The sequence below is a fragment of the Camarhynchus parvulus genome, chromosome 23, assembly GCF_901933205.1.
Source record: "Camarhynchus parvulus chromosome 23, STF_HiC, whole genome shotgun sequence".
NCBI classification, from domain to species: Eukaryota; Metazoa; Chordata; class Aves; order Passeriformes; family Thraupidae; genus Camarhynchus; species Camarhynchus parvulus.
This window is the reverse complement of record NC_044593.1, coordinates 5,653,246-5,680,223: the sequence shown is the minus strand read 5'-3', so window position 1 is coordinate 5,680,223 and position 26,978 is coordinate 5,653,246. Positions and strand designations below refer to the sequence as shown.

Below are 26,978 nucleotides of genomic sequence, written 5' to 3'. Positions count from 1 at the left end.
TGGGCATTGGGGCTGGCAGCACCTGGCACAGTGGGAGCTGTCCCTGCCATGGCAGGGGTGGCACTGGATGAGCTTTCGGGTCCCTTCCCACCCAAACCGTTCTGGAATTCCATGACCCTTTCCCGCGGGCTGTCTCCAGCCCAGACAGGGCTCCTGGCCATCCCCCCGGTCCTGGCGATGTACCCATGGTGCGGGTGGGGACCCCTCGGCGGTAACCGGGGACGGAGGGGCGATGGAGGAGGATGAAAGGGCGAGGGAGGAGGATGGAGAGGAGGGTGGAGTGAGGATGGAGGAGCCATGGAGGGACTCCCCCGCGGGCGGGAGAGGGCCCGAACCCCCCCTCGCTCTCCCTCCGCCCCGGGGGAGGCGCGGCGGGCGCGGCCGCCCCGAGCTCCCGGTCCGGGCGGAGCCAGCGCGGCGGCGGAGGGGACCGGGAGCGGGAGCCGGGAGCCGGGAGCCGGATCCGGGAGCGGCGGCAGCACCATGGGGGCCTGTCTCGGGGTCTGCTCCCTGCTCAGCTGCGTGAGTGCCCGCCCGGAGCGGGGGGACCGCGGGGCACCGGAGCGGTGCCGGTGCCGCAGCGGCGGGCGCGGCCCAGCGCGGGCGAGTCGCGGCCGCTGCGCGTCCGAAGCAGGGTGCGGGGGGACCCGGGGGGCTGAGGGACACCCCGGAGATGTGCCCCGCTACACCTGGGCGCGGAGGGGTCCAAGGGGTGCCGGGAGGGTGATGCGGGGTACCCCTGGGGGGTGCACCCCTGTGTACACGGGGGATACCGGGGACCCCCGGCAGGAGCCACCCCTGGGTATGGGGGGATGCAGGGGAGCCCCGGGGGATGTTCCCTGCCCTGTGCAGCCGGGGGGATGCAGGGGACCCCCAGAGGATGCTCCCCGGTGTACCAGGGGGATGTGGGGCATACCCAGGGGTTACACCCCTGGATATGGGGGGTTCTGGGGGTGCACCCCTCGGTGGCTGGGGAGGTGTGGGGGATTCTCGGAGCAGGGGATCCCCCTGCAGCTGGGGGATCCATGGGAGACACAGAGAGCTCTGGGGCCCGTGGTGAGGGGAACGGGGTGGGAATGGGGTGGGTGGCGCACCCCAGGGTGCCTGGGGGAGGTGGGAGGCCAGAGCAGCCATGTCCTGCTGGCCCTGGAGGAGTGAGGGGTCCTGGCCCCACCATGCAATGAGAGGCTGGGGGTCCTTCCTGGCTCCTCTGCTGAGCCCCAAAGTGGGGACAGAGGAAGAGAAGGAGCTGGGACAGGGGTGCAGGGGGCTGTGAGTGGGGTGCCATGGCCAAGGGTGGGTGCAGGGCAGGTGATTTGTGGTGCCATGGGCCAGGGTACCTGCAGGGTGTGTGATTTTGGGGTGCCATGGCCCAGGGCAGGCTCAGGGCAGGTAATTTGAGGTGCCATTCCCCAAGGGAGGCTCAGGCCGTGTGTTTGGGGTGCCATGGCCCAGGGCAGGCTCAGGCTGTGTGATTTGGGGTGCCATGGCCCAAGGGAGGCTCAGGCTGTCTGTTTGGGGTGCCATGGCCCAGGGCAGGTGCACAGTGTGTGATTTGGGGTGCCATTGCCCAGGGCAGGCTCAGGCTGTCTGTTTGGGGTGCCATGGCCCAGGGCAGGCTCAGGCTGTGTGATTTGGGGTGCTGTGCCTTGTGACGTGGAGTGTGTGGTTAAGGTGACGCAGGCACCTGCCCACAGCAGCACTTCCTGCCCTGGCACTGCCTCACCTGTGGGCACAGAGCCAGGGCAGGGCAGTGGAACCAGCCTGGGAATGGGACCTGTTTTGTAACGTGACCTCTGCGTGCTGGAGGTTTAACGAACAGGATGTTTGGAAATGAGGGATGGGAGGGAGGGGGGTCTGCAAGGCCCCCCTTTGTAACACATTCCTGTGCTTCTCCTTATGGAGAATTGGGGAAGCAGGGAGTTACCCCAGTGCAGGTCTGTGGAGGTTTCTGTATGAATTCTGGATTTTTTTTCCCCAAAAAACTGTTGTGGCTCAGACTGTGGTAACAGTAGAGTCATTGTATAGGTTTAATTTTCCTGTTCCTTCCTGTGGAAGTCGTTGATGCAGGGGCTGGTTTTGTACAGGTCTGAGCTGAAGAACAACACTGAGAAAACCCCAGACTGAATGAAACATTCCCCCTAGTCTGTGTAATTATTAAAAATAATTACTTTTAAGAAGCTTTTGCTTAATTTTGTTGTTCCTTCCAGTGGGCCTGGTTGGTGGGGCTGTTCTAGCACCGGTCTGAGCTGAAGAACCACAACACTGAAAAAAAACCCAAACCAAACTGAAAACCCCCTTAGTCCTTTTTTTTTCTTATTGTTATTTTTAACAAGAACATCCTGACTAACTCCCTCTGCTCTGCCTGCATCCCTTGAGTCACAGCACCACGAGATTGCCAAGCCCTTCCTTCAGCGCTTTCCCATACAAGCTGCTCCTGAGTGAAACCTTGAATCACAAAAGGAGAATTTCTCTGTCCTTGCCTCCTGTGGTCCTCCAGGCTTTGCCCAGGGCTGCCATGAGCAGTGAGGTCATTCTGAGCCCCCTTCCTGGGTGACAGGCTTGGGGTCACCAGCAGAAGGCTGCCCCAGCCAGAGCAAGGCCTGGAGGCTTCGCCAGTCCTTGGACACCCCCTGGGGACACTCAACCTGGTGGCACCAATCCAAGGCCACCTGCCAGGCAGGGAGGCCACCAGGCTGTAGGGATGGGGTGGGATGGTGCTGATTACCCTGGGGATGGGGTGGGACGGGTGCTGATTAACCTGGGGATGGGATGAGGTGGGATAGGTGCTTATTAACATGCTGCTCGTTAATTTGGCAGCAGACAAACACCGGCTGCTCGGCATCGCTTTGGGTTGACTCACTCTGGGTGTACCTGGGGCTGCTGGGGTGAAGGCATCTGGCAGGTGTGGTGGTGGGGTGGTGTAGCTGGGGTGGTGTAGATGGGGTGGTGTAGCTGGGGTGGTGTAGTTGGGTTGTGGTGGGGATGGTGTAACAGGTGGTGTAGTTGGGTTGTGATGGGGTGGTGTGGTGTAGTTGGGGTGGTGTAATGGGGATGGTGTAGTTGGGTTGTGATGGGGTGGTGTAATTGGGATGGTGTAGATGGGATGATGTAACTGGGGTGGTGTAGTTGGGTTGTGATGGGGTGGTGTGGTGTAGTTGGGGTGGTGTAACTGGGGTGGTGCAGTTGGGTTGTGGTGGGGATGGTGTAACAGGTGGTGTAGTTGGGGTGGTGTAATTGGGGTGCTGTAGTTAGGGTGATGTAACTGGGGTGGTGTAGTTCGGTTGTGGTGTAGTTGGGATGGTGTAACTGGGAAGGTGTAGGTGGGGTGGTGTAACTGGGATGGCGTAGTTGGGTTGTGATGGGGTGGTGTAACTGGGTTGGTGTTGTCGGGTTGGTGTTGTTGGGGTGGTGCTGTGGGTCAGTGCTGTTGGGGTGATGCTGGGTGGGTGTTTTTGAGTTGCAGTTGTTGGGGTGATGTTGGGCTGGTGTAGGTTGGTTGGTGTAGTTGGGCTGCTGTTGTTGGGGTGATGTAATTGGCGTGGTGTAGTTGGGTTGGTGGTGTTGGGGTGATGTTGGGTGGGTGTGTTTGAGTTGGTATTACTGGGGTGGTGTAGCTGGGTTGGTGTTGGGTTGGAGTTGTTGGGGTGGTGTTGGGCTGGTGTAGTTGGGCTGTTGTTGGGATGATGTAACTGGGATGGTGTAATGGGTTGGTGGTGTGGGTCAGCGTACTTGGGGGGATGTTGGGTGGCTGTTTTTGGGTTGGTGTTGTTGGTTGTAGTTTGGTCAGTTGTGTTGGGCTGGTGTTGGTGTAGTTGGGCTGTTGGGGTGGTAGAGTTCGGGTGATGTAATTGGGCTGTTGTATTTGGGCTGGTAGGGTGGGTTGGTGTTCTTGGGGTGATGTTGGGGTGGTGTGGTGATGGTGGAGTTGGCATGATGTAATGGGAGCAGTGTAGTTGGGTTGGTGGTTTGTCTTGGTGTAGTTGGGTTCGTGGTTTGTCTTGGTGTTGTTGGGGTGGTGTCTTTGGGCTGGTGGTGTTGGACTGGTGTAGCTCGGTCAGTCTTGTTGGTCTGGTGTTGGTGTAGTTGGGCTGTGGTTGGGGTGGTGGTATCGGTTGCTGTAGTTGATCTGCTGTTGGTGTAGTTGGGTTGTTGTGGTGGTGAATTTGGGATGGTGTAATTGCACTGGTGGTGTAGGTTGGTGTCATTAGTGTGGTGTTAGGTGGGTGTTTTTGGATTGGTGTTGGGGTGATGCTCTTGGGTTGGTGGGTTTGGGGTGATGTTGCTGGATGATATTTTTGGGAGGGTTGTGTTGGAGTAGTGTAGTTTGATCAGTTGTGTTGGGCTGGTGTTGGTGTAGTTGGGCTGGTAGAGGTTGGGTGCTGTTGTTGGGGTGAAATTGTTGGGCTGTTGTATTTGGGGTGCTGTTATTGGGGTGCTGTTGCTATATGGGTGTATTTTGGGGCACTGTTTTTGGGGTGCTGTTGCTGTATGGGTGTATTTGGGGTGCTGTTGTTGGGGTGCTGTTGCTGTCTCAGTGTATTTGGGGTGCTGTTTGTGGGTGCTGTTGCTACATGGGTGTATTTGGGGTGCCGGGTTTGGGGTGCTGTTGCTGTCTCAGTGTTTTTGGGATGCTGTTGCTGTCGGGGTGTATTTGGGGTGCTCTTGTTGGGTGTATTTGGGGTGCTGTTGCTGTATGGGTGTATTTAGGGTGCTGTTGTTGGGGTGCTGTTACTGTCTGGGTGTATTTGGGGTGCTGTTGCTGTATGGGTGTATTTGGGGTGCTCTTTTTGGGTGTATTTGGGGTGCTGTTGCTGTATGGGTGTATTTAGGGTGCTGTTGTTGGGGTGGGGTTACTGTCTGGGTGTATTTGGGGTGCTGTTGTTGGGGTGCTGTTGCTGTCTGGGTGTATTTGGGGTGCTGTTGCTGTATGGGTGTATTTGGGGTGCTGGTTTTGGGGTGCTGTTTTTGGGGTGCTGTTGCTGTATGGGTGTATTTGGGGTGCTCTTTTTGGGTGTATTTGGGGTGCTGTTGCTGTATGAGTATATTTAGGGTGCTGGTTTTGGGGTGCTGTTGCTGTATGGGTGTATTTGGGGTGCTGTTGCTGTCTGGGTGTATTTGGGGTGCTGCTTTTGGGGTGCTGTTGTTGGGGTGCTGTTGCTGTATGGGTGTATTTGGGGTGCTGTTTTTGGGGTGCTGTTGCTGTCTGGGTGTATTTGGGGCCCATGTGGCGTGTCCCTTGTCCCGCTCTCTCCACGCTCTCCCACTCTGGGCAGCAGGGATGGGAGCAGCCCTGACGTGCCCGAGGTAGGTGAGCTGCACTCAAGGAGGAAGTCGGCAGTGAAACCTGAGAGTTTAATCATCCACCAGCAGCTGAAAACCGACACTTCCTCATTAACCCTCGGCTCTCCTGCTGCTGCAGCCACTTCCCTCCCTGGCTTTTTCCATCTGCTCTTTGTCCCTTCACCTTGTTCACATTTTGGGGCAGCTTTAAAAATCTTTGGAAGGAGAATCAGAGTGTCCAGCGCAGTGTATTCCTTGCTGTTAACCATTGTTTTTTAAAGAAGAAGACTGGAATCAGGAGTGCGCGGGCAGCTGGATGGGTCAGTGTGGGGCACAAAGGGTTCCTTAGCTTCACTGCGAAGGAGCTTTGAGGAAGTCATCCTAAAAGGAATCCAGAGGATTCCCATGTGACAGAGCAGAGCAGTGGGATGGAGATGCCATATCCTGTTACCTCAGCAGCAGCAAGAGCTGTGAAACCTGAGATACAGCCAGGGAGTTTGGCTGTGTGAGAGTCATCCTGCACAACAAACCTCCAGGGATGCTGCGGGCTCCCAAAAACCTTGTGCCTGTTGGAGAGAGCCCAGAGGAGCCCACGGAGCTGCTGCAGGGCTGGAGCCCCTCTGGAGCCAGGCTGGGAGAGCTGGGGGTGCTCCCCTGGAGAGGAGAAGGCTCCAGGCAGAGCTCAGAGCCCTGGCAGGGCCTGAAGGGGCTCCAGGAGAGCTGCAGAGGGACTGGGGACAAGGATGGAGGGACAGGAGGCAGGGAATGGCTGCCAGTGCCAGAGGGCAGGGCTGGATGGGATCTTGGCAATTGGGAATTGTTCCCTGGCAGGGTGGGCAGGGGCTGGGCTGGAATTGCCAGAGCAGCTGTGGCTGCCCCTGGAGCCCTGGCAGTGCCCAAGGCCAGGCTGGAGCACCTGGCACAGTGGGAGGTGTCCCTGCCATGGCAGGGGTGGGATGGGATGGTCTGAACCCCCAAATCCGCAGCTCTCTAAGCAACACCAAACCTCCTGATTTTCCTGTCCAGATCAGCTGATTTTGGGACTGGTGCTTTTTTTTCCAGTTGGCACTGAAGGAGGAGGAGCTGGAGGTGTGGATGGAGCACTCAGGGGCTTTGCTCCATCCGATGATGCAGTAATTCTGCATTTAAAGGGATTTTTGTTGTTGCTCTGCTTTTTTTTTTAATTTGAAGGGAAATACAGTAACGCTGGCGCATTTTAATGCGCTCTGATGCACGTGGTGCATTTAATGAGGGTGAAATGAAGCAGTCTCTAATTGAGAGCCATTTTCCCGTGCTTCCAAGTTGAAAACGTGATGTGATAACTCTGAGCAGCTCCTGGAGGGGCAGGATGAGAGTTTCCATGTGATCTCTTGGTTCTCTCACCTACCCCAGCTCCTGTGGGTACCATCAGCTCAACACAGCTGTTCATGGGGCTGGGATGGGATAAGATGAATAAGTCAGGAAAGAGGGGATTTTTCACAAATAATGGCGTGCTTATGCTTAAAAAATATTCAAAGCCACCTTTGGTGATTTGGGGGCATCAAAGTGGTCACTTGCGCTGAGGGAGCCACGCACAGCAGCTCCACACCTGGTGTAGTTTTCTGCCATGTCCACTTTTTACGCTGATTTGGAAGCACAAATAATAAACACACAACTCGTGCACATCCCTCAACATAGGAGAGAGCAGAGCCCTTCCCCTGCCTGCTGTGCTGAAGTCCAGGAGAGGAGGAGCTGTTCCAAGGGAACAAGGTTTATTCTGCCCTGTCCCTGCGCAGCAAGCTCCCACCAATGTTTCGGTATCAGTGAGTTTGGCTTTCCTCAGCCAGGATTTCCCTGCTCTGGCACAGCAACGGGAGTCTCTGGAATGGCGTGCAGCTGGCAGCACTGCCCATGCTGGATTTGGGGTGCCAGGGGACTCTTGGGGTTGCTGTGCCTCAGTTTCCCCACCTGTCAAGTGGCCTTTGCAGAGGGGAAGGATGGCGGGATGAGTTGCTTGCCCCATGGTGCTGATACCAATATCTTCCCATCCTGGATTTGACTGAAAGGGCAGCCTGAAATTGTCTTGGAAACCTCATTTTTGTACAGAAAGGAGGCTCCTGCAGGGCAGGGCTTGCTTTGACCAGGTCCTTGCATGGAGTAAAAAACATGAAGGTGTCTCCAGACTCTGGGTGTCATTTTCCACGCTGGCTGTTCCTGCAGCTCTTTTAGTTTTCAGCAACATTTTGGGGAATTTGGTGCCATTTCCCTGAGGTCCTGCAGGCTGTGGGTTGTGGTGCGAGTAGCTCTAGCCAGCTGTGTGGATTTCCAGGCTGATCTCCTTAAGGATCGAGCTGGACACGTATTTTGGGGCCAGTTTCTCCCCTGATCACTGCTCTCCTTGCAGGTGTCGTGTCTCTGTGGCTCTGCCCCGTGCCTGCTCTGTGGCTGCTGCCCCTCGGCCAAGAACTCCACCATCTCCCGCCTCCTCTTCACCTTCTTCCTCTTCCTCGGCACCCTCGTGTCCATCATCATGATAATCCCGGGCGTGGAGAAGGAGTTGCACAAGGTAAAGAACTCCTGGAGGTCGCTGGGAAGAAACGACCCAGCTTGTGGTGGGGACTTGAGGCTGAATCAAAAAAGTGAATTTTTGGGTCATGATGTGCTTTTGTTCCTCTTTTCTCTGAGCATCTCACTGGGGGCAGGCATTATCAGCCCTGCTTTTCCACGGAGGGGAAAACGCAGTGGGATCATTTCCTGCAATTTTTAGTTTTCCCAGATGTCTCCCAGGAAAGTTTCCTACATCCTGTGTTTTGGGGTTCAGCTGATGACTTGGGGTTCAACTGATGCTCACTGGGGAGGAGGGACTTCAGGTGGAGGGAGCAGAGCTCTGCCAGCTGAGCTGGGCTTTAGGGACGAGCTGGTTTCATGCCAGCTTTCCACTGACCGGCTGGGTGGCTTTATCTGTGTCACCTCAGGCACGTGGCATTGGAGCAGTCATGGTCTGGCCCATCCTTGGTGGCACCAGGGCTCGTGGTGGGTGTGGAATTGCAGAATGGTTTGGGTTGAAAGGAGCCTGAAAGCCCTTCCACCCCCTGCCATGGGCAGGGACACCTCCCACTGTCCCAGGCTGCTCCAAGCCCTGTCCTGTCGTAGATATTTTTGCCCCTGATGAAGGGAGAAATGATGAGGAGGACTCCATCTTATCAGAAGACTAATTAATTATTTTACTATATTATTCTATACTATATTACATCTATATCACATTACATCTGAAATGAATCTGCCAAGCACTCCACTCAACTGCACTGCCCAGCATCTCGTGACCCAGCTGACAGTCCTGACACACACCTGGACTCAATTGGTCAGTGAATCACAACACTCACACCAACAGAACACAGAACACTCACACAACACAACAACACTCACACAACACTCACAGAATCCAATTATCAATTCCCTTCAGGTAAACAATCTTTCACAATACATTCCATTTGTGAACAAGAGGAACAGCAATTGAGATAAGAATTGCTTTTCCTTTCTCTGAGGTTCAGAGAATGTGAAATCCAGAAATATTCTTGGGAAAATTGTGCGTTGCTTTTCTCTGTGGAGAGAAATTGGCTACACTGTCCAGCCTGGCCTGGGACACTTCCAGAGGTCCAGGGACAGCCACAGCTGAGGCTGCTTCACAATGGAGAAACTGATCTTCAATCCAACCAGTAGATCTCCATCCAGACCTTCCCAGAACCATCACTCCTTGTAGGACGTGCTGAGGTGATGCTCACGCTCCCACCCCTGTTTCAGCTCCCCGGTTTCTGTGAAGGCAGTGGCTCGGTGCTGGGGGTCCAGACCAAGGTGGACTGCAGCAGCTTCCTGGGCCACAAGGCCGTGTATCGCATGGGCTTCGCCATGGCCGCCTTCTTCTGCCTCTTTGCCGTGCTCATGGTGTGCGTGCGCAGCAGCAAGGACCCGCGGGCCGCCCTGCAGAACGGGTGAGTGCGGGAGGACACCAAAGGGTAACTCTTGTGTCTGAGTATTGTCTTGGTTTGGAAAGCCAGGAGTCTGCTAAGGAAGGCAGGAGCCTCCCCTGAAATGGAGAATGTAAACCCTCCCTACCCCTCCCAATTGCTATACATTTTAAATTAAGGGGCTCTCAGGCAAAAATATGGGAGCAGGAAATAACAGTTCTTTAATAGGGAAAGGGAAAAAAAATAAAAGGATAAAATAAACAATGCAGTGAACTAAACCAACACTGGCAGAGTCAGAACCCAAGCTGACACCCTGTGGGTCAGGGTGCTGGCAGCAGTCCCATTGGAATTGTGGCTCAGCCCTCCTGCAGTGTCAGGGGTGGTTCTGCTGGAGCAGGGATCCTGGAGAAAGGTGCAGTCTCTGCCTCTGGAGATCCAGGGCAAGAGGCAGCTGCTGTTCCTCTGGGCAATCCAGTGCAGGAGCCGTGCTGGTGTTCCAGAATCTCCAGATTCTATCCGGGTAGGAATGCTTGGCTCCTCCCTCTGGGCTCCCATCTCCCAATGGGATGCTGTAGTTCTTATCAGCCATGCAGGGACATTCAATGGCTGTTATCAGCAGGTGTCCCCTCCCGAGGAAGGTGTGATTGTGGTCACTCAAAGAGAGAGATAAGGCAAACTGCCCACTTGACAAAGGTAATCTGCCATACAGATGGTAATGGAAAACATCTTGAATTGCAATCTGGAACAAGTATAAAACCTCAGTCTCCTTACTTTCAAAGGATAATAGTAATCCAGTGGTTTTAGGAGCCACTCATCTTGGTGCAAATCCAAGTGAAAGTAATGGACCTCTCACTAGTCCTAAACACATTCACACTCCTAACCCTAGCAACCCTCTCCACCCCCATCCTGTTTCCACTTCTATCCAACAGCCTGGGGTGGGGACAGGCAGGACCCCCATCCCTGTCCCTGCCACGTGCACACAGTGCCTCCTCTCTCCTCCCACAGCTTCTGGTTCTTCAAGTTCCTGGTGCTGGTGGGGATCACAGTGGGCGCCTTCTACATCCCCGACGGCACCTTCACCTCAGGTGAGGAGCTGCCCGTGCCCTGCTGGGCACTGACGCTGGCTGGGGGCTCTGTACAAATCACAAACGGGATGGGGCTGCTGTGGAATGTGCCTTGAGCTGTTTTATTTTTCAGCATCAGTCTCATTACATGATTATGACAATGGGAAGATGCCAGCAGCTCACATCCCAGGCAGCAGACCAAGAATTTAATGTTACAACTTACTTTATAAGCTTCCTGACCAATCACACAAAGCAAAAGCACATTGACAGTAGTTCTATCTAATCACTATAAGCACATGTACCTTTGGTTAAAACAATGCCTGCTTATTTTGAATACAATACCTGCTTGTAAACCTTAAAACACAATGCACAGAGCTCCATTCTTAAGCTTCAACCTTCCTAATATCTTGCTAGATAAACTTTTCTGTAGCTTAGAGAGCTATTCTAGACAAGCGTTAATACACTGACCATTGTTCTATTTGCCCTTGCTTTTCTACAGCCTATATAATTTTTCTGCTGACCTATCTCATGGCTGCTGCTTAGCTCTAATCACAGTTCTGCTGTCTCTGAGGCCTGCCTTTTGTAGCTTTCCCAAAACCCTCTTATTTGGTGGATTCCCACAATTCCCCCCCTCTCTGTTCACCTAAAAACAAACCTTCATAATCGTGTCGTTTATTACTTGCATTTCGTAGCCTTACTATAACATTTCTGCTTATTACTTGCTCAAAACATGTTCTTGCTTGCACTAAGCATTGCTATATTACAACACAGCAATTTAACGCTGTGAAAGTCCAGCCAGTTGAAAGGGCATAAATTACGCCTGACAATACTTACAAGTCATTGTTCGAAAAAGTCTCGTCGATTCTAAGGTCTTAATTCAAAACCTTCTTCCGTGGTTCTTCTCCTCCCCTCAAGTCTGGTTTTACTTCGGTGTGGTCGGCTCCTTCCTGTTCATCCTCATCCAGCTGGTGCTGCTCATCGACCTGGCGCACTCCTGGAGCCAGCGGTGGCTGCACAACGCGGAGCAGGGCAGCGCCAAGGGCTGGTACGCAGGTGGGTCTGCTGGGTACCCGCGTTCTGGGGCTCAGCTCATCCCAGCGCCGGGTCAGGCTGAGCTGGGGGCTCTGCTCTGTGACCGTGTTCACAGGGGTCCAAGGATGAGGGAAGAGACGAGGATCTGACTCCATGTTTCAGAAGGCTGATTTATTATTTTATGATATATATTATATTAAAACTATACTAAAAGAATAGAAGAAAGGATTTCATCAGAACGCTAGCTAAGAATAGAAAAAGAAAGAAAGAATGATAACAAATGCTTGTGTCTCGGACTCTCTGTCCGAGCCAGCTGGGCTGTGATTGGCCATTAATTAGAAACAACCATATGAGACCAATCACACATCCACCTGTTGCATTCCACAGCAGCAGATAACCATTGTTAACATTTTGTTCCTGAGGCCTCTCAGCTTCTCCTTAGGAAAAATCTTAAGGAAAGGATTTTCCATAAAAGATGTCTGTGACACTGCTCCAGCCTCTTTGGTGTCCTCCCCCAGCCCTCTGCACCGTCACCTTCATCTTCTACGCCGCCTCCATCGCGTCCATTGTGCTGCTCTACGTCTACTACACCAAGCCTGAGGGCTGCACAGAGGGCAAGGCCTTCATCAGCATCAACCTCATCCTCTGCCTCATCGTCTCGGTCGTGTCCATCCTGCCCAAGATCCAGGTGAGGCAGTGGGGAACACCCAGGGGGCTGGGGCTGTGTCACCGAGGGGTACAGGAGCACCCCACAGCTGGGGCTGTGTCACCCTGGGGTACAGGAGCACCCAGAAGCAGCCAGGGTTGTGTCACCCTGGGGTACAGGAGCACACAGGGCTGTGTCACCCCGGGGTACAGGAGCACCCCCAGCACCCACTGTTGTTTTTGCAGGAGGCTCAGCCACACTCGGGGCTGCTGCAGGCATCCCTCATCACCCTCTACACCATCTACGTCACCTGGGCCGCCCTGGCCAACGTGCCGAGTAAGCCAGACCCGCCTGGGCTTTGGGGAGGGGTGGCTGGGGCAGGAGCACTCGCTGCAGTGGGGGTCTGTCCCTCTGTGTCCCCCAGGCCAGCGCTGTAACCCCACGCTGCTGCTGAGGAACAGCACTGGCTCAGCCACGGCCCCCGAGCCCCTGACAAGCTGGTGGGACGCCCCGAGCATCGTGGGGCTGGTGATCTTCATCCTCTGCACCCTCTTCATCAGGTGAGCACTGTGCTCGTGTCCGTGTGTGCAGCCGCAGGGGCACAGCCTGCGGGACACACGGCCAAGGCTGGGCAGGGCTGGCAGGGCCACAGGCAGCCAGGCCTTTGTGCCCTGGGCTGGGCAGCGCCTCTGGAGGCCCCACAGGAGGAACTTTCCTGGCAGGGGCTGCACTTTGGTTCTCCCTCGGCCTCCCCGGGGGGGCTGGCAGGGGGTGCAGGCTGGTGGCTTTTGTCCTTGCTGCCCCTCACATCCCCCTGGCCCACAAACAGCCCCAGAGCCCCAGCCCCGAGCACAGAGCCATGGGAGGGGCCTCTGGAGGGGAGGTCACACCTTGGCCCAGGGCTTTTGTCACCAAAGGCTCTTTGTCCAGCCATCCCTGTCCCCAGGGATACAGGCCTGACCACAGTCACAGCTTTAGGGTTTCCCCACAGCCCCAAATTGCTCTGCCTGTCCTGGGGATGGCCCCAAGGACAGAGCCCCTGCCATGGGGTGGCCTTATCAAAGCAGATCGCTGGATGCCCTCCCTCGAGCTGCAGGCAGAGCTTTGCCTGACCAGCCCAGACACTCTCACCCTGTGCAGCAGGGACTCGAGGCTGCCCCATGTCCCCCTGGTGCCCAGCAGCACCCCCAGGGCCTTTCCTGGAGCTCTTTTCCAGCTGAATGGTCCCCATTCCACAAGGGAGCCTGGGGTTGTTCTACCCGGGGGCAAAACCTCGCCCTTCATTCTCTTGTTGATCTGGAGAAGGTTCCAGTCAGCCTTCAGTGCCCAAAGGGGTTCTGAGAGAGCTGGAGAGGGGCTCTTGTGACCGTGTTCACAGGGGTTCTTGGATGAGGGAAGAGACGAGGATCTGACTCCATGTTCCAGAAGGCTTGATTTATTATTTTATGATATATATTATATTAAAACTATACTAAAAGAATAGAAGAAAGGATTTCATCAGAAGGCTAGCTAAGGATAGAAAAAGAAGGAATGATAACAAAGGTTTGTGGCTCGCACAAAGAATCTGAGCCAGGTGACTGTGATTGGCCATTAATTAGAAACAACCACATGAGACCAATCACAGATGCACCTGTTGCATTCCACAGCAGCAGATAACCATTGTTTACCATTTTGTTCCTGAGGCCTCTCAGCTTCTCAGGAGGAAAACTCCTAAGGAAAGGATTTTTCATACAAGATATCTGTGACAGGCTTTGGCCCAGGGTGACAGAGATTTTGGGGTTCCCCACAACCTGCCTACCCCAAACTGCCCTGTCCTATACCCAAAGGGGCTCCAGGAGAGCTGCAGAGCTGGCCAAGGGCCACAGGCAGAGTTTTTAGGGTTTCCCCACAGCCTCCGCCCCCCAGAGTGCCCCGGGCACAGCAGCCCCGCCATGGGGGCAGTGCTGCTGACCCCGCTGCCCCTGTGCCCGCAGCCTGCGCTGCTCGGACCACCCGCAGGTGAACAAGCTGATGCTGACGGAGGAGAGCGGGGCCGGGGCCGGGGACGGGCCAGGCGGGGCGGAGGAGGGCGGAGTGCATCGCGCCTACGACAACGAGCAGGAGGGAGTCTCCTACAACTACACCTTCTTCCACCTCTGCCTCCTCCTCGCCGCCCTCTACATCATGATGACCCTCACCAACTGGTACAGGTGAGAGCGGCCGTGGGCACCCAGGGTTGTCCCCGTTCCTGCAGGTCCCCTGCTCGCGGGGTGCTGTGCCCGTGTGCTGGGCACTGCTCAGGGGTGTGAGGAACCTGCTCCCTTAGCGGCGGTAATTATCATTCGGGTTTTGCCTGGGCTTGCCAATGTCCTCTGCTGCAGCCTGGGATCCCTTGGGAGGAGGAGGAGGAGGAACCGAGGCTGAGGCTGCAGCAGTGGGGTCACACCCCAGAGTGGCAGCAGCGTTGGGGTCACACCCAGGGGTGGCTGAAGCAGTGGGGTCACATCCAGAGGTGGCTGCAATGTTGGTCACACCCAGGGTGGCTGAAGCAGTGGGGTCAGAGCCCTGGGGCGGCAGCAGGGTTGGGGGTCACACGCAGGGGTGGCTGCAGTGTTGGGGTCACACCCAGGTGTGGCAGCAGCGTTGGGGGTCACACTGAGGGGTGGCAGCAGCCATGGGGCACCCCGGTGTTCCCTGGGGGCACCTGTCCCTCTGTGGCACCGTCAGGGTGTCACAGAGATGGGTGCCACCCTCCTGTGGCTGTTCCAGGCCCGACGAGAGCCTGCAGGTGCTGAGCAGCCCCTGGACGGCCGTGTGGGTGAAGATCTGCTCCAGCTGGGCCGGGCTCCTGCTCTACCTCTGGACCTTGGTGGCTCCGCTGCTGCTGCCGGACCGGGACTTCAGCTGAGGTGGCCCTGGCCGTGCTGCTGCCATCGTGGCTCTGTCCCTCGAGGCTGGGGACAGCCCCAGCTCTGCCTCAGCCTCCGCTCTGCACGCAGAGCTGCTGTGCTGGGTTGTGCCTTCTTGCAGCTCTTTAGTTTTAATTTGAAAGGGATGAAGTGCCAAGCAGAGAAAATTAAGGGCTGAGAGAGACCTGAGGGTGGTTTTAGAGCTCTCATCATCTCCCTGTTTGTGTAGTGCCTTGGGCAGCGCCTCCAGACCCTCTCTGCCCAGCAGACACCACTGCCTTGCCTTGGGAGGGTTTGGTTCTGCCCAGCTGCCGGTGCCCTGTCAGGGATGGGTCCCTGTTGGTGCCTTTTGGGGTCTCTGGGCTCTGGTGGGGTCCCAGGACCCAGGCCCCGGCCGGGGTTGTGTCCCCAAAGAGGGAAACAAACCCCGGGGACTCATGGCTGGGATCAGAGGCCCTGCTGTGTGCCAGGTCCTGTGCTCTGCCAGCCTCGGTGGTGGCCCAGCTCCCCGGGGCTGTCCCAGCAGGAGCACAGCTCCCTGTCCTGTATGGGGCACAGGTCAGTGTCACAGCTCTGTGTCCTGTACAGGGCACAGGTCAGTGTCACAGCTCCCTGTCCTCTGTGGGACACAGGTCAGTGTCACAGCTCCCTGTCCTGTATGGGGCACAGGTCAGTGTCACAGCTCCCTGTCCTCCCTGTCCTGTACAGGGCACAGGTCAGTGTCACAGCTCCCTGTCCTCTGTGGGACACAGGTCAGTGTCACAGCTCCCTGTCCTGTATGGGGCACAGGTCAGTGTCACAGCTCCCTGTCCTCCCTGTCCTGTACAGGGCACAGGTCAGTGTCACAGCTCCATGTCCTCTGCGGGGCACAGGTCAGTGTCACAGCTCCCTGTCCTGTACAGGGCACAGGTCAGTGTCACAGCTCCCTGTCCCCTGCGGGGCACAGGTCAGGGTCCCACAGGCCTGGCCCCACCTCTTTGCCTCGTTAGTAAAGTCTCGTTTGGAATAAACACGGTTTATTTGGATTTGGCTGTTTGGAGTCTTTCCTGGTGGGTGGGTGCCCGGGAGGAGGAGGGAGTGGGATGTTTTAAACTGAAACTAAAGCTAAAAGGGTGGGGGCACAGTTGGCAGGGCTGGCATCACTTTGGGGCATGGGAACTCGGAGCCCTGGACCCCACTGCCAGCCCGTGACACCCCGAGAGCCATGGTGAGCAAAGAGGGGTGCCCAAGGTGGGGTGCACAAGGTGGGGTGCAGACCGGGCACAGGGGATGGGGTGAGCTCCGTGCGGGGCACACACGGTGCTGGGGCACAGAGCAGGGGTGGCCCCTGGCAGGAGGAGCGGGCACTGGTGCAGGCGGGAGCTGCCCTCGGGGCCGCGGGGCCGGGCAGTGCCCGCTGCCCACCGTGGAGTGCAGCCCTGGGACCCCGGCTGTGCAGCCCGTCCTGGCGGTGCGCCCCAATCCCATTCTGATTCCCAGCCCCGTTCCCATCCCCGTCCCATTCCCAGTCCCAGTCCCGTTCCGTTCCCGTTCCCATTCCCAGTCTCGTTCCAGTTCCCATTCCCATTCCCGTTCCCGTTCCCGTACGGGGCGGCTCCAGCCGCGCGATGGCGCTGCGAGCCCGCGGAGCGACAGCGGCACCGAGCCGAACCCAGGGACCCCATCCGGCACCCAGGGACCCCATCGTGCTCCCTGTGATCCCATCCGGCACCCAGGGACCCCATCTGCCACCCAGAGACCCTCAGTGTGCACCCAGTGACCCCACCCAGCACCCAGTGGCCCCCATCTGCCACCCAGGGACCCCATCCTATACCCAGTAACTCCATCCTACAACCAGGGGCCTCATGCTGCACGCATGGACCCCATCTGGCACCCAGGGACCCTCAGTGTGCACCCAGTAACCCCCATCCTGCACCCAGTTACTCCCAGTCTGCACCCAGGGACCCCATCCAGCACTCAGTGACCCCATCGTGATCCTTGTGATCCCATCCTGCACCCGCTGACCCCATCCTGCACCCAGTGATGCCATCCTGCAGCCAGGGACTCCCAGTCTGCACCCAGTGACCCCATCTTGCTCCCTGTAATGCTCATCCTACACCCTACCCTGCACCTTTCACCCTGCACCCTGCACCCTGCACCCCTGTGTCCCTGTACCCCTGTGTCCCTACACCCTACACCCCTGTGTCCCTGTACCCCTGTGTCCCTGCACCCTGCACCCCACACCCCACACCCTGCACCCTGTGTCCCTGCAGGGAAGGTTCTGGCAGGGATGGGATTGCCGGATTTATTTCCCCATCACGCCTCCCTCCATCATTTCTTTCCAGGACAATGTTCATTGTTCTTTGCTCCCCATTTTCTTCAGGAAGCCCTTGGCAGCTCCACCCCAATGCCAGGCCCTGTGCACCCCAAAAGGAGCCAGGAAACCGAGGCAGGGCACTGGGGTGACCCTGGCTGTGCTGCCTGTGCCTTCCCTGGCTTTGGGATTCCAGCAGGGCAGGTTGTTCCGGTGCCATCTGACCCATCCCTCTGGATTTATCTGCCCACACTGATCCTGAGCTGTGCAAGGCACCCCCAGGAGCTCCAGCCACGGGGAGGCCTGGCTGCTTTTGAGCCTTCCTGGCTGTATTTTGGGAATAAAAAAAAAAAAAAGGAAAAGAAGGGAAGGGAAGGGAAGGGAAGGGAAGGAAAAAGGAAAGGGGGAAAGGAAAGGAAAGGAGAAAGGAAAGGAGAAAGGAAAGGGGAAAGGAAAAGGAAAGATGGCACAAAACCCCCCAGCACTAAGCCTGATGTGAGTGGGACTCACGGGCAGTCTGAGCCCCATTTCCCTCTCTGGGAATGTTCTGAAGTCCCCACAGAGTTGTGGCTGTTCTGCATTTTCTTCTCAGCAAGTGCAATCCATGCCTGAGCCTGAACATGCTGTGTCCTGCAGGGGGGAGGAGGGAGGGAAGGAGCTCCCTGGGCAGCAGCCCTGGGCTCAGCCTGTCAGGCAGGAGTATCCCCTGTCCCCTGGAGGTGGCACCCAGCCCCTGGTGCCCAGAACTGCCCTGGGGTTCCCCAGCCAGGGCTGGGCCTCACGGGGCTGATGGAAAAGGGAGGAACCACGAGAGATCTGGGAGAGGACAACGGGCACAGAGCCACGAGGGACTAAAAACTTCCTTTATCTGGTGACTGTCACGTCCAAAGGGGAAAATCCCCACAAGCAGCAGCAGGTGAAGCATTGCTGGGAGAGCTGGGGGTGCTCCCCTGGAGAGGAGAAGGCTCCAGGCAGAGCTCAGAGCCCTTGCAGGGCCTGAAGGGGCTCCAGGAGAGCTGCAGAGGGACTGGGGACAAGGATGGAGGGACAGGAGCCAGGGAATGGCTGCCAGTGCCAGAGGGCAGGGCTGGATGGGATCTTGGCAATTGGGAATTGTTCCCTGGCAGGGGCTGGGCTGGAATTGCCAGAGCAGCTGTGGCTGCCCCTGGAGCCCTGGCAGTGCCCAAGGCCAGGCTGGGCATTGGGGCTGGCAGCACCTGGCACAGTGGGAGCTGTCCCTGCCCTGCAATGAGCTGCCATTGAAGATCCCTTCCCACCCAAAGCACTCTGGCATTCCCATTCCTGAATCCAGGATGGAAACCAGCACCAAAGCCCATTGCAGCAAATGGAGAAAAAAAAAAAAAAAAAATGATTTCTGGCTGGTTCCAGGTGCCCCCAGTGCCATTTGCCACAGGGGTTTGTAGCCTGGCAAGGCCTGGTTCGAGAGGTTTGGGCTGTGCCAGGGTGCCCAGAGCAGCTGTGGCTGCCCCTGGAGCCCTGGCAGTGCCCAAGGCCAGGCTGGATGGGGTTTGGAGCGCCTGGGAGGTGCCCCTGCCATGGCAAGGAATAAAACTGGCTGAGCTTTAAGATCCCTTCCAACCCAACCCCTTCTATTTCCATGATAATTTTCCGGGTGAATAATTCATCAGTGAACATCTGCCACCTCCAGCTCAGCAGAAAACACCGCCCTGGGCTGGGTCCCCTCCCTGCCTGTCCCTGCCCCAGCCACAGCTCCAGCCCGGGGTGGGATCAGAGCGGGGACACCCCCATTATCTCCGCAGGTGGCTTTAATTGCTTTAATTGCTCTAATTACTGTCCCTGGGGGCCACCGCAGAGGGATGGATGGGGCGGTTCGGGGCGACTTTGGGGAGCCCAGGAAAAGCCATTCAGCACTCACAGAAGGTGGCTGTGACTGCTGCGTTCCCAAATTAACTGGATCTAACCCCAGGGTTGGGCACAGGACCCTCCTGGGTCACCGAACCTTTGGGACCATGAGAAAGGAAGGCCCCTCAGTGCCACCCAGGTCTGGGGACAGAGGTGCCACCCTGGCCCCGGCCATCCCGGTGCTTCCAGGGGCTCCCCAGCATCTTTCCATTCCCTTTGATGCATGGCCTCCCTTGTTTTTTATTTTATTCCTGGGATTAACACATCGGGCAGCAGCCGGACTGGCTCCTGCTCAAAAGAGGAGGGGAAAGCGTTTACATAATTCATTGAAATGAGGCACCCGAGGAAACCCAAATTGGACTTGCAGCATGTTTACAGAGCCACGCAGAGCTCCGCCATCCGCATCTGGAGCCGTTAATGCTTCCCAGACGGAGCACAGGGCATGGATAATTAATTAATTGTGGAGCGGAGCCCTTGCCCAGCCCCCAAAGAGAGCGCGGGGGCCGCGGGGGCCGCGGGCGCTGCTCCCCTGGGGGCGGATTTATTTCCCGGGGCTTTTCTCCTTCCCAAAATGTTCCTTGAAGGTGCTGGGGGTGGTGGGGTTGAAGCCACGGGAGGGATGAGCGGAGCTGGGCTGGGAAATCCCTGCCCGGAGGGGTTTGAGGGGAGGTGGGGATGGTGATGGGGCTGAGCCCTGCCCGGGGAGGGGAGCGGAGGGGACACGGGGAGGGGACACGGGGATCCTTGGAGGGGACAAAACCCTACAAGGGGAGGGGACACGGGGAGGGGACACGGGGACCTCTCAGAGGGGACAAAACCCTGCAGGGGGAGGGGACACAGAGAGCTCTCGGAGGGGACACAGGGACCCTTGAAGGGGACACAGGGACACTTGGAGGGGACACAGGGACACTTGGAGGGGACAAAACCCTGCAGAGGGAGGGGGCAAAACCCTGCGGGGGAGGGGGGGTGACACAGGGACCCCTCGGAGGGGACAAAATCCTGCAGGGGTGGGGGACACTTGGAGGGGACAACACCCCTGCAGCGGGGAGGGGACACAGGGACCTCTAGGAGGGGACATTGGGACCCCTCGGAAGGGGCAAAACCCTGCGGGGGGGACACAGGGACCCTTGGAGGGGACACAGGGACCCTTGGAGGGGACACAGGGACCTCCCTCGGAGGGGACAACCCCGTTGCAGCGGGGAGCAAAGGGCCCTGCCCCACTCAGCCCCAACCGTGCCTGGTCTGTAGGATCAGGCAGCCCCTGCTCCAAGCGGGGGTGCTCCAGGACCCTGCCCCGCGCTCAGCCCCTCCTGCCCTCGGGAATAGCTCCCTGGGGATCCCTCGGGGACTGGAATCGCTCCCTGGGGCGCTCCAGCTGCAGCATCCAGACGCAGCTCCCACCCCAAACCCGGCCCCGATCCCGGGGATGCTTTGGGGGTGCTGAGAAGGAGCCCCCGGCCCTGCACAGGGACACGGGGACACCTCAACCTTCATCTGCAGCCCCCTGCAGCTGGGATTGACTGCTCGGCCCTCCCGCTGCTCTCGGAGCTGCTGTCTCTACCTTCAGCGCCGCTTTGAAGAGCAAAGGAGGGATGGGAAGACAGGGAGGAAAAAAAAAAGAAAAAAAAATATTTGAAAACCTCCAGCTTGAACCCTGCTGCTGGAGAAACATCTGTATCTATAAATATCTGTGCTGGGAGTGGGAACAGGCTGTATCTGTATCTGCAGCAGCAGCAGCCCCAGCTCACCCCGCTCCAGCTCCCGCACATGCTCCCGAACGCGCCCCGGGCTCCGCAGCCTGCCCGGGGATTCTGGGGACAAAAATCCCCGAACTGGTCTCGAATAAAGCAGGAATAAAACAGGAATAAAGCAGGGAGGGCTGCGCTCGTGTGTGCAGCGCGCTCCCAGGGGGGGCCGCAGCTGCCATGGGGTCACTGCTGGGGGACAGCGGGGCTGTCCTTGCTGGGACACGATGTCCTGCTGCTGTCCCCACCCCGCTGTCACTCCCATGTCCTGCTGCTGTCCCCACCCCGCTGTCACTCTGGCAGTGACCTCATCCACCCTTCCAGACTGCATTGTGTGTGCTCAGAGAAACCCGGATCACAGCCTCAAATCCCAACCCCAAATCACAACCCCATATCCCAATCCCACATCCCAATCCTGTATCACAATCCCGTATCTCAATCCCATGTCCCAATCCTGTATCCCAGTCTCATATTCCAGTCTCGTATCCAAGTCCTGTATCTCAATCACGTATCCTAATTCCATATCTCAATCCCATATCCCAACCCTGTATCCCGATCCTGTATCTCAATCCCATATCCCAATCCCATATCCCAAACCCATATCCCAGTCGTCTATCCCAGTCCCATATCATTTGGGATAGCATACCGGGCCCCCCCTCAGCACAGGGGGTCACCCCACATTGCTCTGAGGTGAATCCCATCCTTTCCCTGCATTCCGAGGCTTCCCGAGAGCTTTCGGGGACTCTCCCACTCCCAGCAAACCCCATCCGGGTCAATCCCACAATCCCGGCTGCTCTGGGGCCGTCCCACTCTGTTGTGGGGGGACACTCCATTGTGGGGGGACACTCTGCTGTGGGGCGGACACTCCGCTATGGGGGGACACAGCTGTGGGGAAGACACTCAGCTGTGGGGGGACACTCAGCTATGGGGGGACACTCCCGTGTGGGGGGACACTCTGTGTGGAGGAGCCCTGCCCAGCTGCTCTCGGGGCCCTTTCTCCATCCCACACCTCAAAGCTGTTCTGTTTCTCATCCCAACACATCCATTGTCACTTTCCCTTGGATTGGGGCCGTAAATCCTCCAGGATTCCCTCCTTTGGCTCCAGGAAGGAGCCCGGGAGCCCCCCAGCTCCAAAGATCCCTGAGGGCTGAGCGAGGACTGGAAACCTTTTCCTGACAGACCTCTGCCTCTTCCCACTGGATCCCATTTTCCCAATTTTTTCTGGCTTCCCTCCTCCCAAAATCCCTCCCCGTGCTTCCCATGGGGTGCAGGGCCTGTAGGGTGGCTTTATTCCCATTGCAGGGATCCTACAGCTCCAACAGCAAAATCCTGGGACACATCATTTTGCCAGCTTTGCAAGGATTCATCCCTGATCCCAGAGATCCCCGTGCCAGGAGCATCCTCCCCTTGGCATGGAGGGCCTGGGCAGGTGGGAAATCCTTGGGATCACACGGCCAATGGGAAACCCTTGGGATCACACATAGGGCCCGGGAAAATAGGAAATCCTTGGGATCACATGTAAGGCCCAGGAAGGTGGGAAATCCTTGGGATCACACGGAAACCCTTGGGATCACATGTAGGGTGCAGGAAGGTGGGAAATCCTTGGGATCACATGTAGGACCTAGGCAGGTGGGGAACCCTTGGGATCACACGGCCAATGGGAAACCCTTGGGATGACATGGAAACCCTTGGGATGACATGGAAACCCTTGGGATCACACAGCTGATGGGAAACCCTTGGGATCATACACAGGGCCTGGGAAGGTGGGGAACCCTTGGGATCACACGGAAACCTTTGGGATCACATGTAGGGTCCAGGAAGGTGGGAAACCCTTGGGATCACATGGAAATCCTTGGGATCACATGTAGGGCCCAGGAAGGTGGGAAATCCTTGAGATCACACAGAAACCCTTGGGATCACATGTAGGGTCCAGGAAGGTGGGAAAGCATTGGAATCACACATTGGGATCACATGGCCAATAGGAAACCCTTGGGATCACAGGTAGGGCCTGGGCAGGTGGGAAACCCTTGGGATCACATATGGGGTCCAGGAAGGTGGGAAAGCATTGGAATCACACATTGGGATCACATGGCCAATAGGAAACCCTTGGGATCACAGGTAGGGCCTGGGCAGGTGGGAAACCCTTGGGATCACATATGGGGTCCAGGCAGATGGGGAAGCCTTGGGATCAAACATAGGGCCTGGGAAGGTGGAAAACCCTTTGGATCTCACATAGGGCCCAGGCAGATGAGAAACCCTTGGGATCACACGGAAGCCCTTGGGATCACATGTAGGGGGGCCCAGGCAGGTGGGGAACCCTTGAAATCGGCCCCAGAGGCGGCGCTGTGGGAAGCACAGGCTGCCCTCACGTCCCTTCCTCCACGGGTCCCCTCTGCATCACCAGAGCTGTGTTTTTCCCTTTCCCCCCCTTCTTTTCTCCTCCCCATCTCCCTGTAACAACCAGGGCTTTTCAGGAGCTGCCTCCCTCCCCTTTTCCTCCTGACTCATACCCGCTGTCCTTCCAGGGATGTGCCGGTCCCCACGTCCTGCGGGAGGGACTGAATGCAGCACAGAGAACGTTTCCTTCCCTTTTCCTGCCAATTCCAGCAGGGAATTCCAGTGCCAGGCACAAACAGCTCATCCCCAGGGGGCTGAGGCAGAAATCCCCCGTTCCGGGGCTGTGGGGTTTTCATGGGATGCTGTGGATGGAGAGGATGAGCTTTTCCACGCTAAGGGATTCTGTGATGGAGATGTGGCAGTGGGCACAGGCTGGGAGAGGTGGCAGTGGGGACAGAATGCTCGGGGGCTGCTCCAGCACCACCCTGAGCTGTTCCTGTTGGTGTCTGGGGAGGGGACAGGGTGGGCTCATCCAGGTCCCACTGCCCCCGCTGGGCTGGAAAGGGGGATTGGTTCCTGCAGGGATGGAGGTGGCTCCGTGAGCCCTGGGGTTTGTCCCCAAATGGCAGCAGTGCTGTCACACGGCAATCACCTGTGCCAGCCTTTCCCCATCCCTCCCAGCAACCTGCAAAGCTCCTGGTGGCTGCCAGTCCTGTCCCTGTCCCCAGAGCCCTTTGGGGACAGTTGTACTCCAGAACAACAGTGGGGAGCTCTTGGGGAAGATGAAACAGGAAAGCCTTATGAATATGATTGCCTGGCAAAAGATTTTGAGAATATGGAAACTCTAAGCGAGATTGAAATGAAAGCAAGCTTTGAGATCCCTCAGTTACTGAACAACTGGAAAACAATGGCATGGCCAGCTGAAGGTGATCCCCTTTGGATCAAACAACACCCTCTGCTTGCAGACAGGCCCAAGGCTCAGAGCAGACCCTGCTGGCTTGGCAGAAGGGGCCCAAAGAGGAGTTTTTAGGGTTTAAAATGTAACCCAGTGTGGGAATGTAATGATTCTTATAGGCTGTATGGAAATGCTGTAGGATTTGTATCTTGGACTAGATTGGTTAGTGAGAATCAGAATATTCAGCACAGAAGAAGATTTATTGCATTGTAGTTGGAACTTCACTCTCTTACGTCTTTTCTCTCTTACCCTCTCATCCTCTCTCCCCCTCTCCTCTCTCAGCCTGCTCTGAGCTGTGGCTGGCAGCTCCCAGCAGGGCCCTGCACCCAGGCCCTGTGCAATAAACCCACAAGTTCCTGACCTGGCTGCAGAGATCTCTGCTCTCTGTCTGTCCCCACTGTCTGACCCCCGATGCTCCTACAGGGAACGAAATCCCCCAGCCCCTTCCATCCCTCCCCTTCCCATGCACGTCCCTTTGGCTAAAAGGACACAGTGACCCACAAATCCAGCACTGACCCCTCCTCAAGCCTCACACCCCAGCCTCACCCCAAATCCCAGCATGGCTCCACCAGCCCTGCTCCATTAAGGGGTGTCTGTACCCCATTAAAGGGAGTTCAAGAGACTGGAGATGTGGCTACTGCCATAGAGGGACCCAGCCAGGTGACAAGCTGGCATTTGTGGCACCCAAAGCCACACTGGACACCCCTCACTGAGGTGTGGCTCACCCTGGAGGGGGGGAATGAACTGGACCCTTCACTGAATGTGTGGGGTCATCACTGCACAGGGCTTCAATCCCAGGGGCAGCCTCTGAATCAGAGAAAAACAGAATGAAAAAATCATGGAATCAATCAAAAAATCACAGTCACAGAGTCACAGGAGGGTTTGGGTGGGAAGGGATCTTCAATGGCAGCTCATTGCAGCCCAGGGACAGCTCCCACTGTGCCAGGTGCTGCCAGCCCCAATGCCCAGCCTGGCCTTGGGCACTGCCAGGGCTCCAGGGGCAGCCACAGCTGCTCTGGCAATTCCAGCCCAGCCCCTGCCCACCCTGCCAGGGAACAATTCCCCAATTGCCAAGATCCCATCCAGCCCTGCCCTCTGGCACTGGCAGCCATTCCCTGGCTCCTGTCCCTCCATCCTTGTCCCCAGTCCCTTTCCATATTTCTTGGAGGCTCCCTTCACCTTTTGAGCTCAGCTTCCAGAAGGGGTGGAGAGCTTGGGGCAGCTCCTGGGACCCTCCTGAGATCCCCCAGCCCTGTGGGTCAGACTCAGCCCCAAGGACCTGCTGAGGGCCCTTCCCCTGGTGGGAACAGTGGCAGGAAAAATCTGCTGGGGCATTTCAAGTCCTCAGAGCGCATCTCAGGTGGGGACATTGCCCACCTTGGGCTCCATCCCTGTCCTCTGTGCCCACAGGAGCCAACCTGTGCCTGGTGCAAGCCCCACAGGAAGAGGTGGTGGCAGCCCTAAAATAAAGGTCCCAAATTGTGGCGTTCCCATTCTCTGAACAGAGAGACAATTCTCTCACCCAGGATTTTTCCTGGGGAAGGCAGTGAGAAGCTCAGAGAGAAGAAAATTCTTATCTCTACTTGCTGCTGCTGTTGTTTGGCACATGTGGAATATGTTATGGGGATTGTCTACCCGAAGGGATTTGTCAGTTGGATTCTGCTGAGGATTGTTTTGTTTCCTTGGCCAGTTGGGTCAAAGCTGTGTCCGGCTGTCTCAGACAGTCACAGGTTTTTCTTTAGTATCTTTTGTATAGTATAATAGAGTATCTCTTTAGTATCTCTTTAGTATAGTATCATTATAATATAATATAGTATAGTATGGTTATAATATATTATCATTTATATAATATATAATATACGATGTATGATATAATATATAATATATAATATATAATATATAATATATATAATATATAATATATATAGAATATATAACATATGGTATTATATACATTATATCATATATTATATATAATAAATAATATATAACATATAACACATAATATATAATATATTATATATAATATATTATAGATTATAGATTATAATTATATGTTATATATTATATTATAATAGCATTATAATATATAGTATATATAAAAATATATAACGAGATATAATATGTATAATATATAAAATATATATTGTTATAATATATTTTATAATAATATTGTATAATATATATTCTATATTGTTATAATATTGTTATAATATATATATATTATATATTGATATAATATATATATATAATACTATAATACATAGTATTAATGTAATATGTATAGTGTTAATAAAGCAATTGTTCAGCATTCTGACTCATGGAGTCGGAGCACATCACTCCCTGCATCAGGGGCTCCCTGCAGTGATACCTCACAGGCTCAGGGGCAGCTCTGAGCCAGGGGGAGCTGACAGTGTAAGGGTGAAGGCTCATCAGCTCAGCAAACGAGCAGAGGAACCACCCGAGAGTGCACCCGTGAGCAGTGTGGTTGTCAGAGAAACAGAAACTGTGGCCAGGGGGATGGAAATGTGCAGGAAATGGCAGGAAGAGCCCATCAGGGACAGCAGCCAGGGCACGGCTGGAGCTGGGCCAGGGCAGCTCAGGCTGGAGCTCAGGGCAAGGTTCTTCCCCCAGAGGGTGCTGGCACTGCCCAGGCTGCCCAGGGAATGGGCACGGCCCCGAGGCTGCCAGAGCTCCAGGGATGCCCAGGCTGGGCTTGCTGGGGGCTCTGGGCAGGGTTTGGCTTTGGCATTGATCATCCCTGTGGGTCCCTTCCAGCTCAGCACATTCCATGATTGTGTGAGAGTGAGGGATGGGGGAGATGAAGGATGGGGGAGAAATTTGGGCAGCGCTGCAGGGATGGCCAGGGTGGGGGCTGTTGGGGGGTCTGGACTGGGACAGGGGGTT

General features: G+C 56.1%; 1 protein-coding gene across 2 annotated transcripts; it reads left to right on the top strand.

Annotated features, from left to right (window-relative positions):
• Positions 1 to 400: 400 nt before the first annotated feature.
• SERINC2 (serine incorporator 2) lies at positions 401 to 15,880 on the top strand. Of its 2 annotated transcripts, XR_004061350.1 has the most exons (11): positions 401 to 522; positions 7,667 to 7,828; positions 9,064 to 9,251; positions 10,233 to 10,312; positions 11,207 to 11,344; positions 11,842 to 12,011; positions 12,215 to 12,305; positions 12,394 to 12,529; positions 13,943 to 14,158; positions 14,718 to 15,452; positions 15,573 to 15,880. XR_004061350.1 is itself a non-coding variant. In XM_030964582.1 (10 exons), exons 1-10 carry the CDS (start codon positions 484 to 486, stop codon positions 14,854 to 14,856), a joined length of 1,359 nt encoding a protein of 452 aa, XP_030820442.1. In that variant the 5' UTR covers positions 401 to 483; the 3' UTR covers positions 14,857 to 15,880. The 2 variants fall into 2 exon arrangements, 1 of the variants encoding a protein (XP_030820442.1); XM_030964582.1 differs by having other exon boundaries at positions 14,718 to 15,880.
• Positions 15,881 to 26,978: the final 11,098 nt, after the last annotated feature.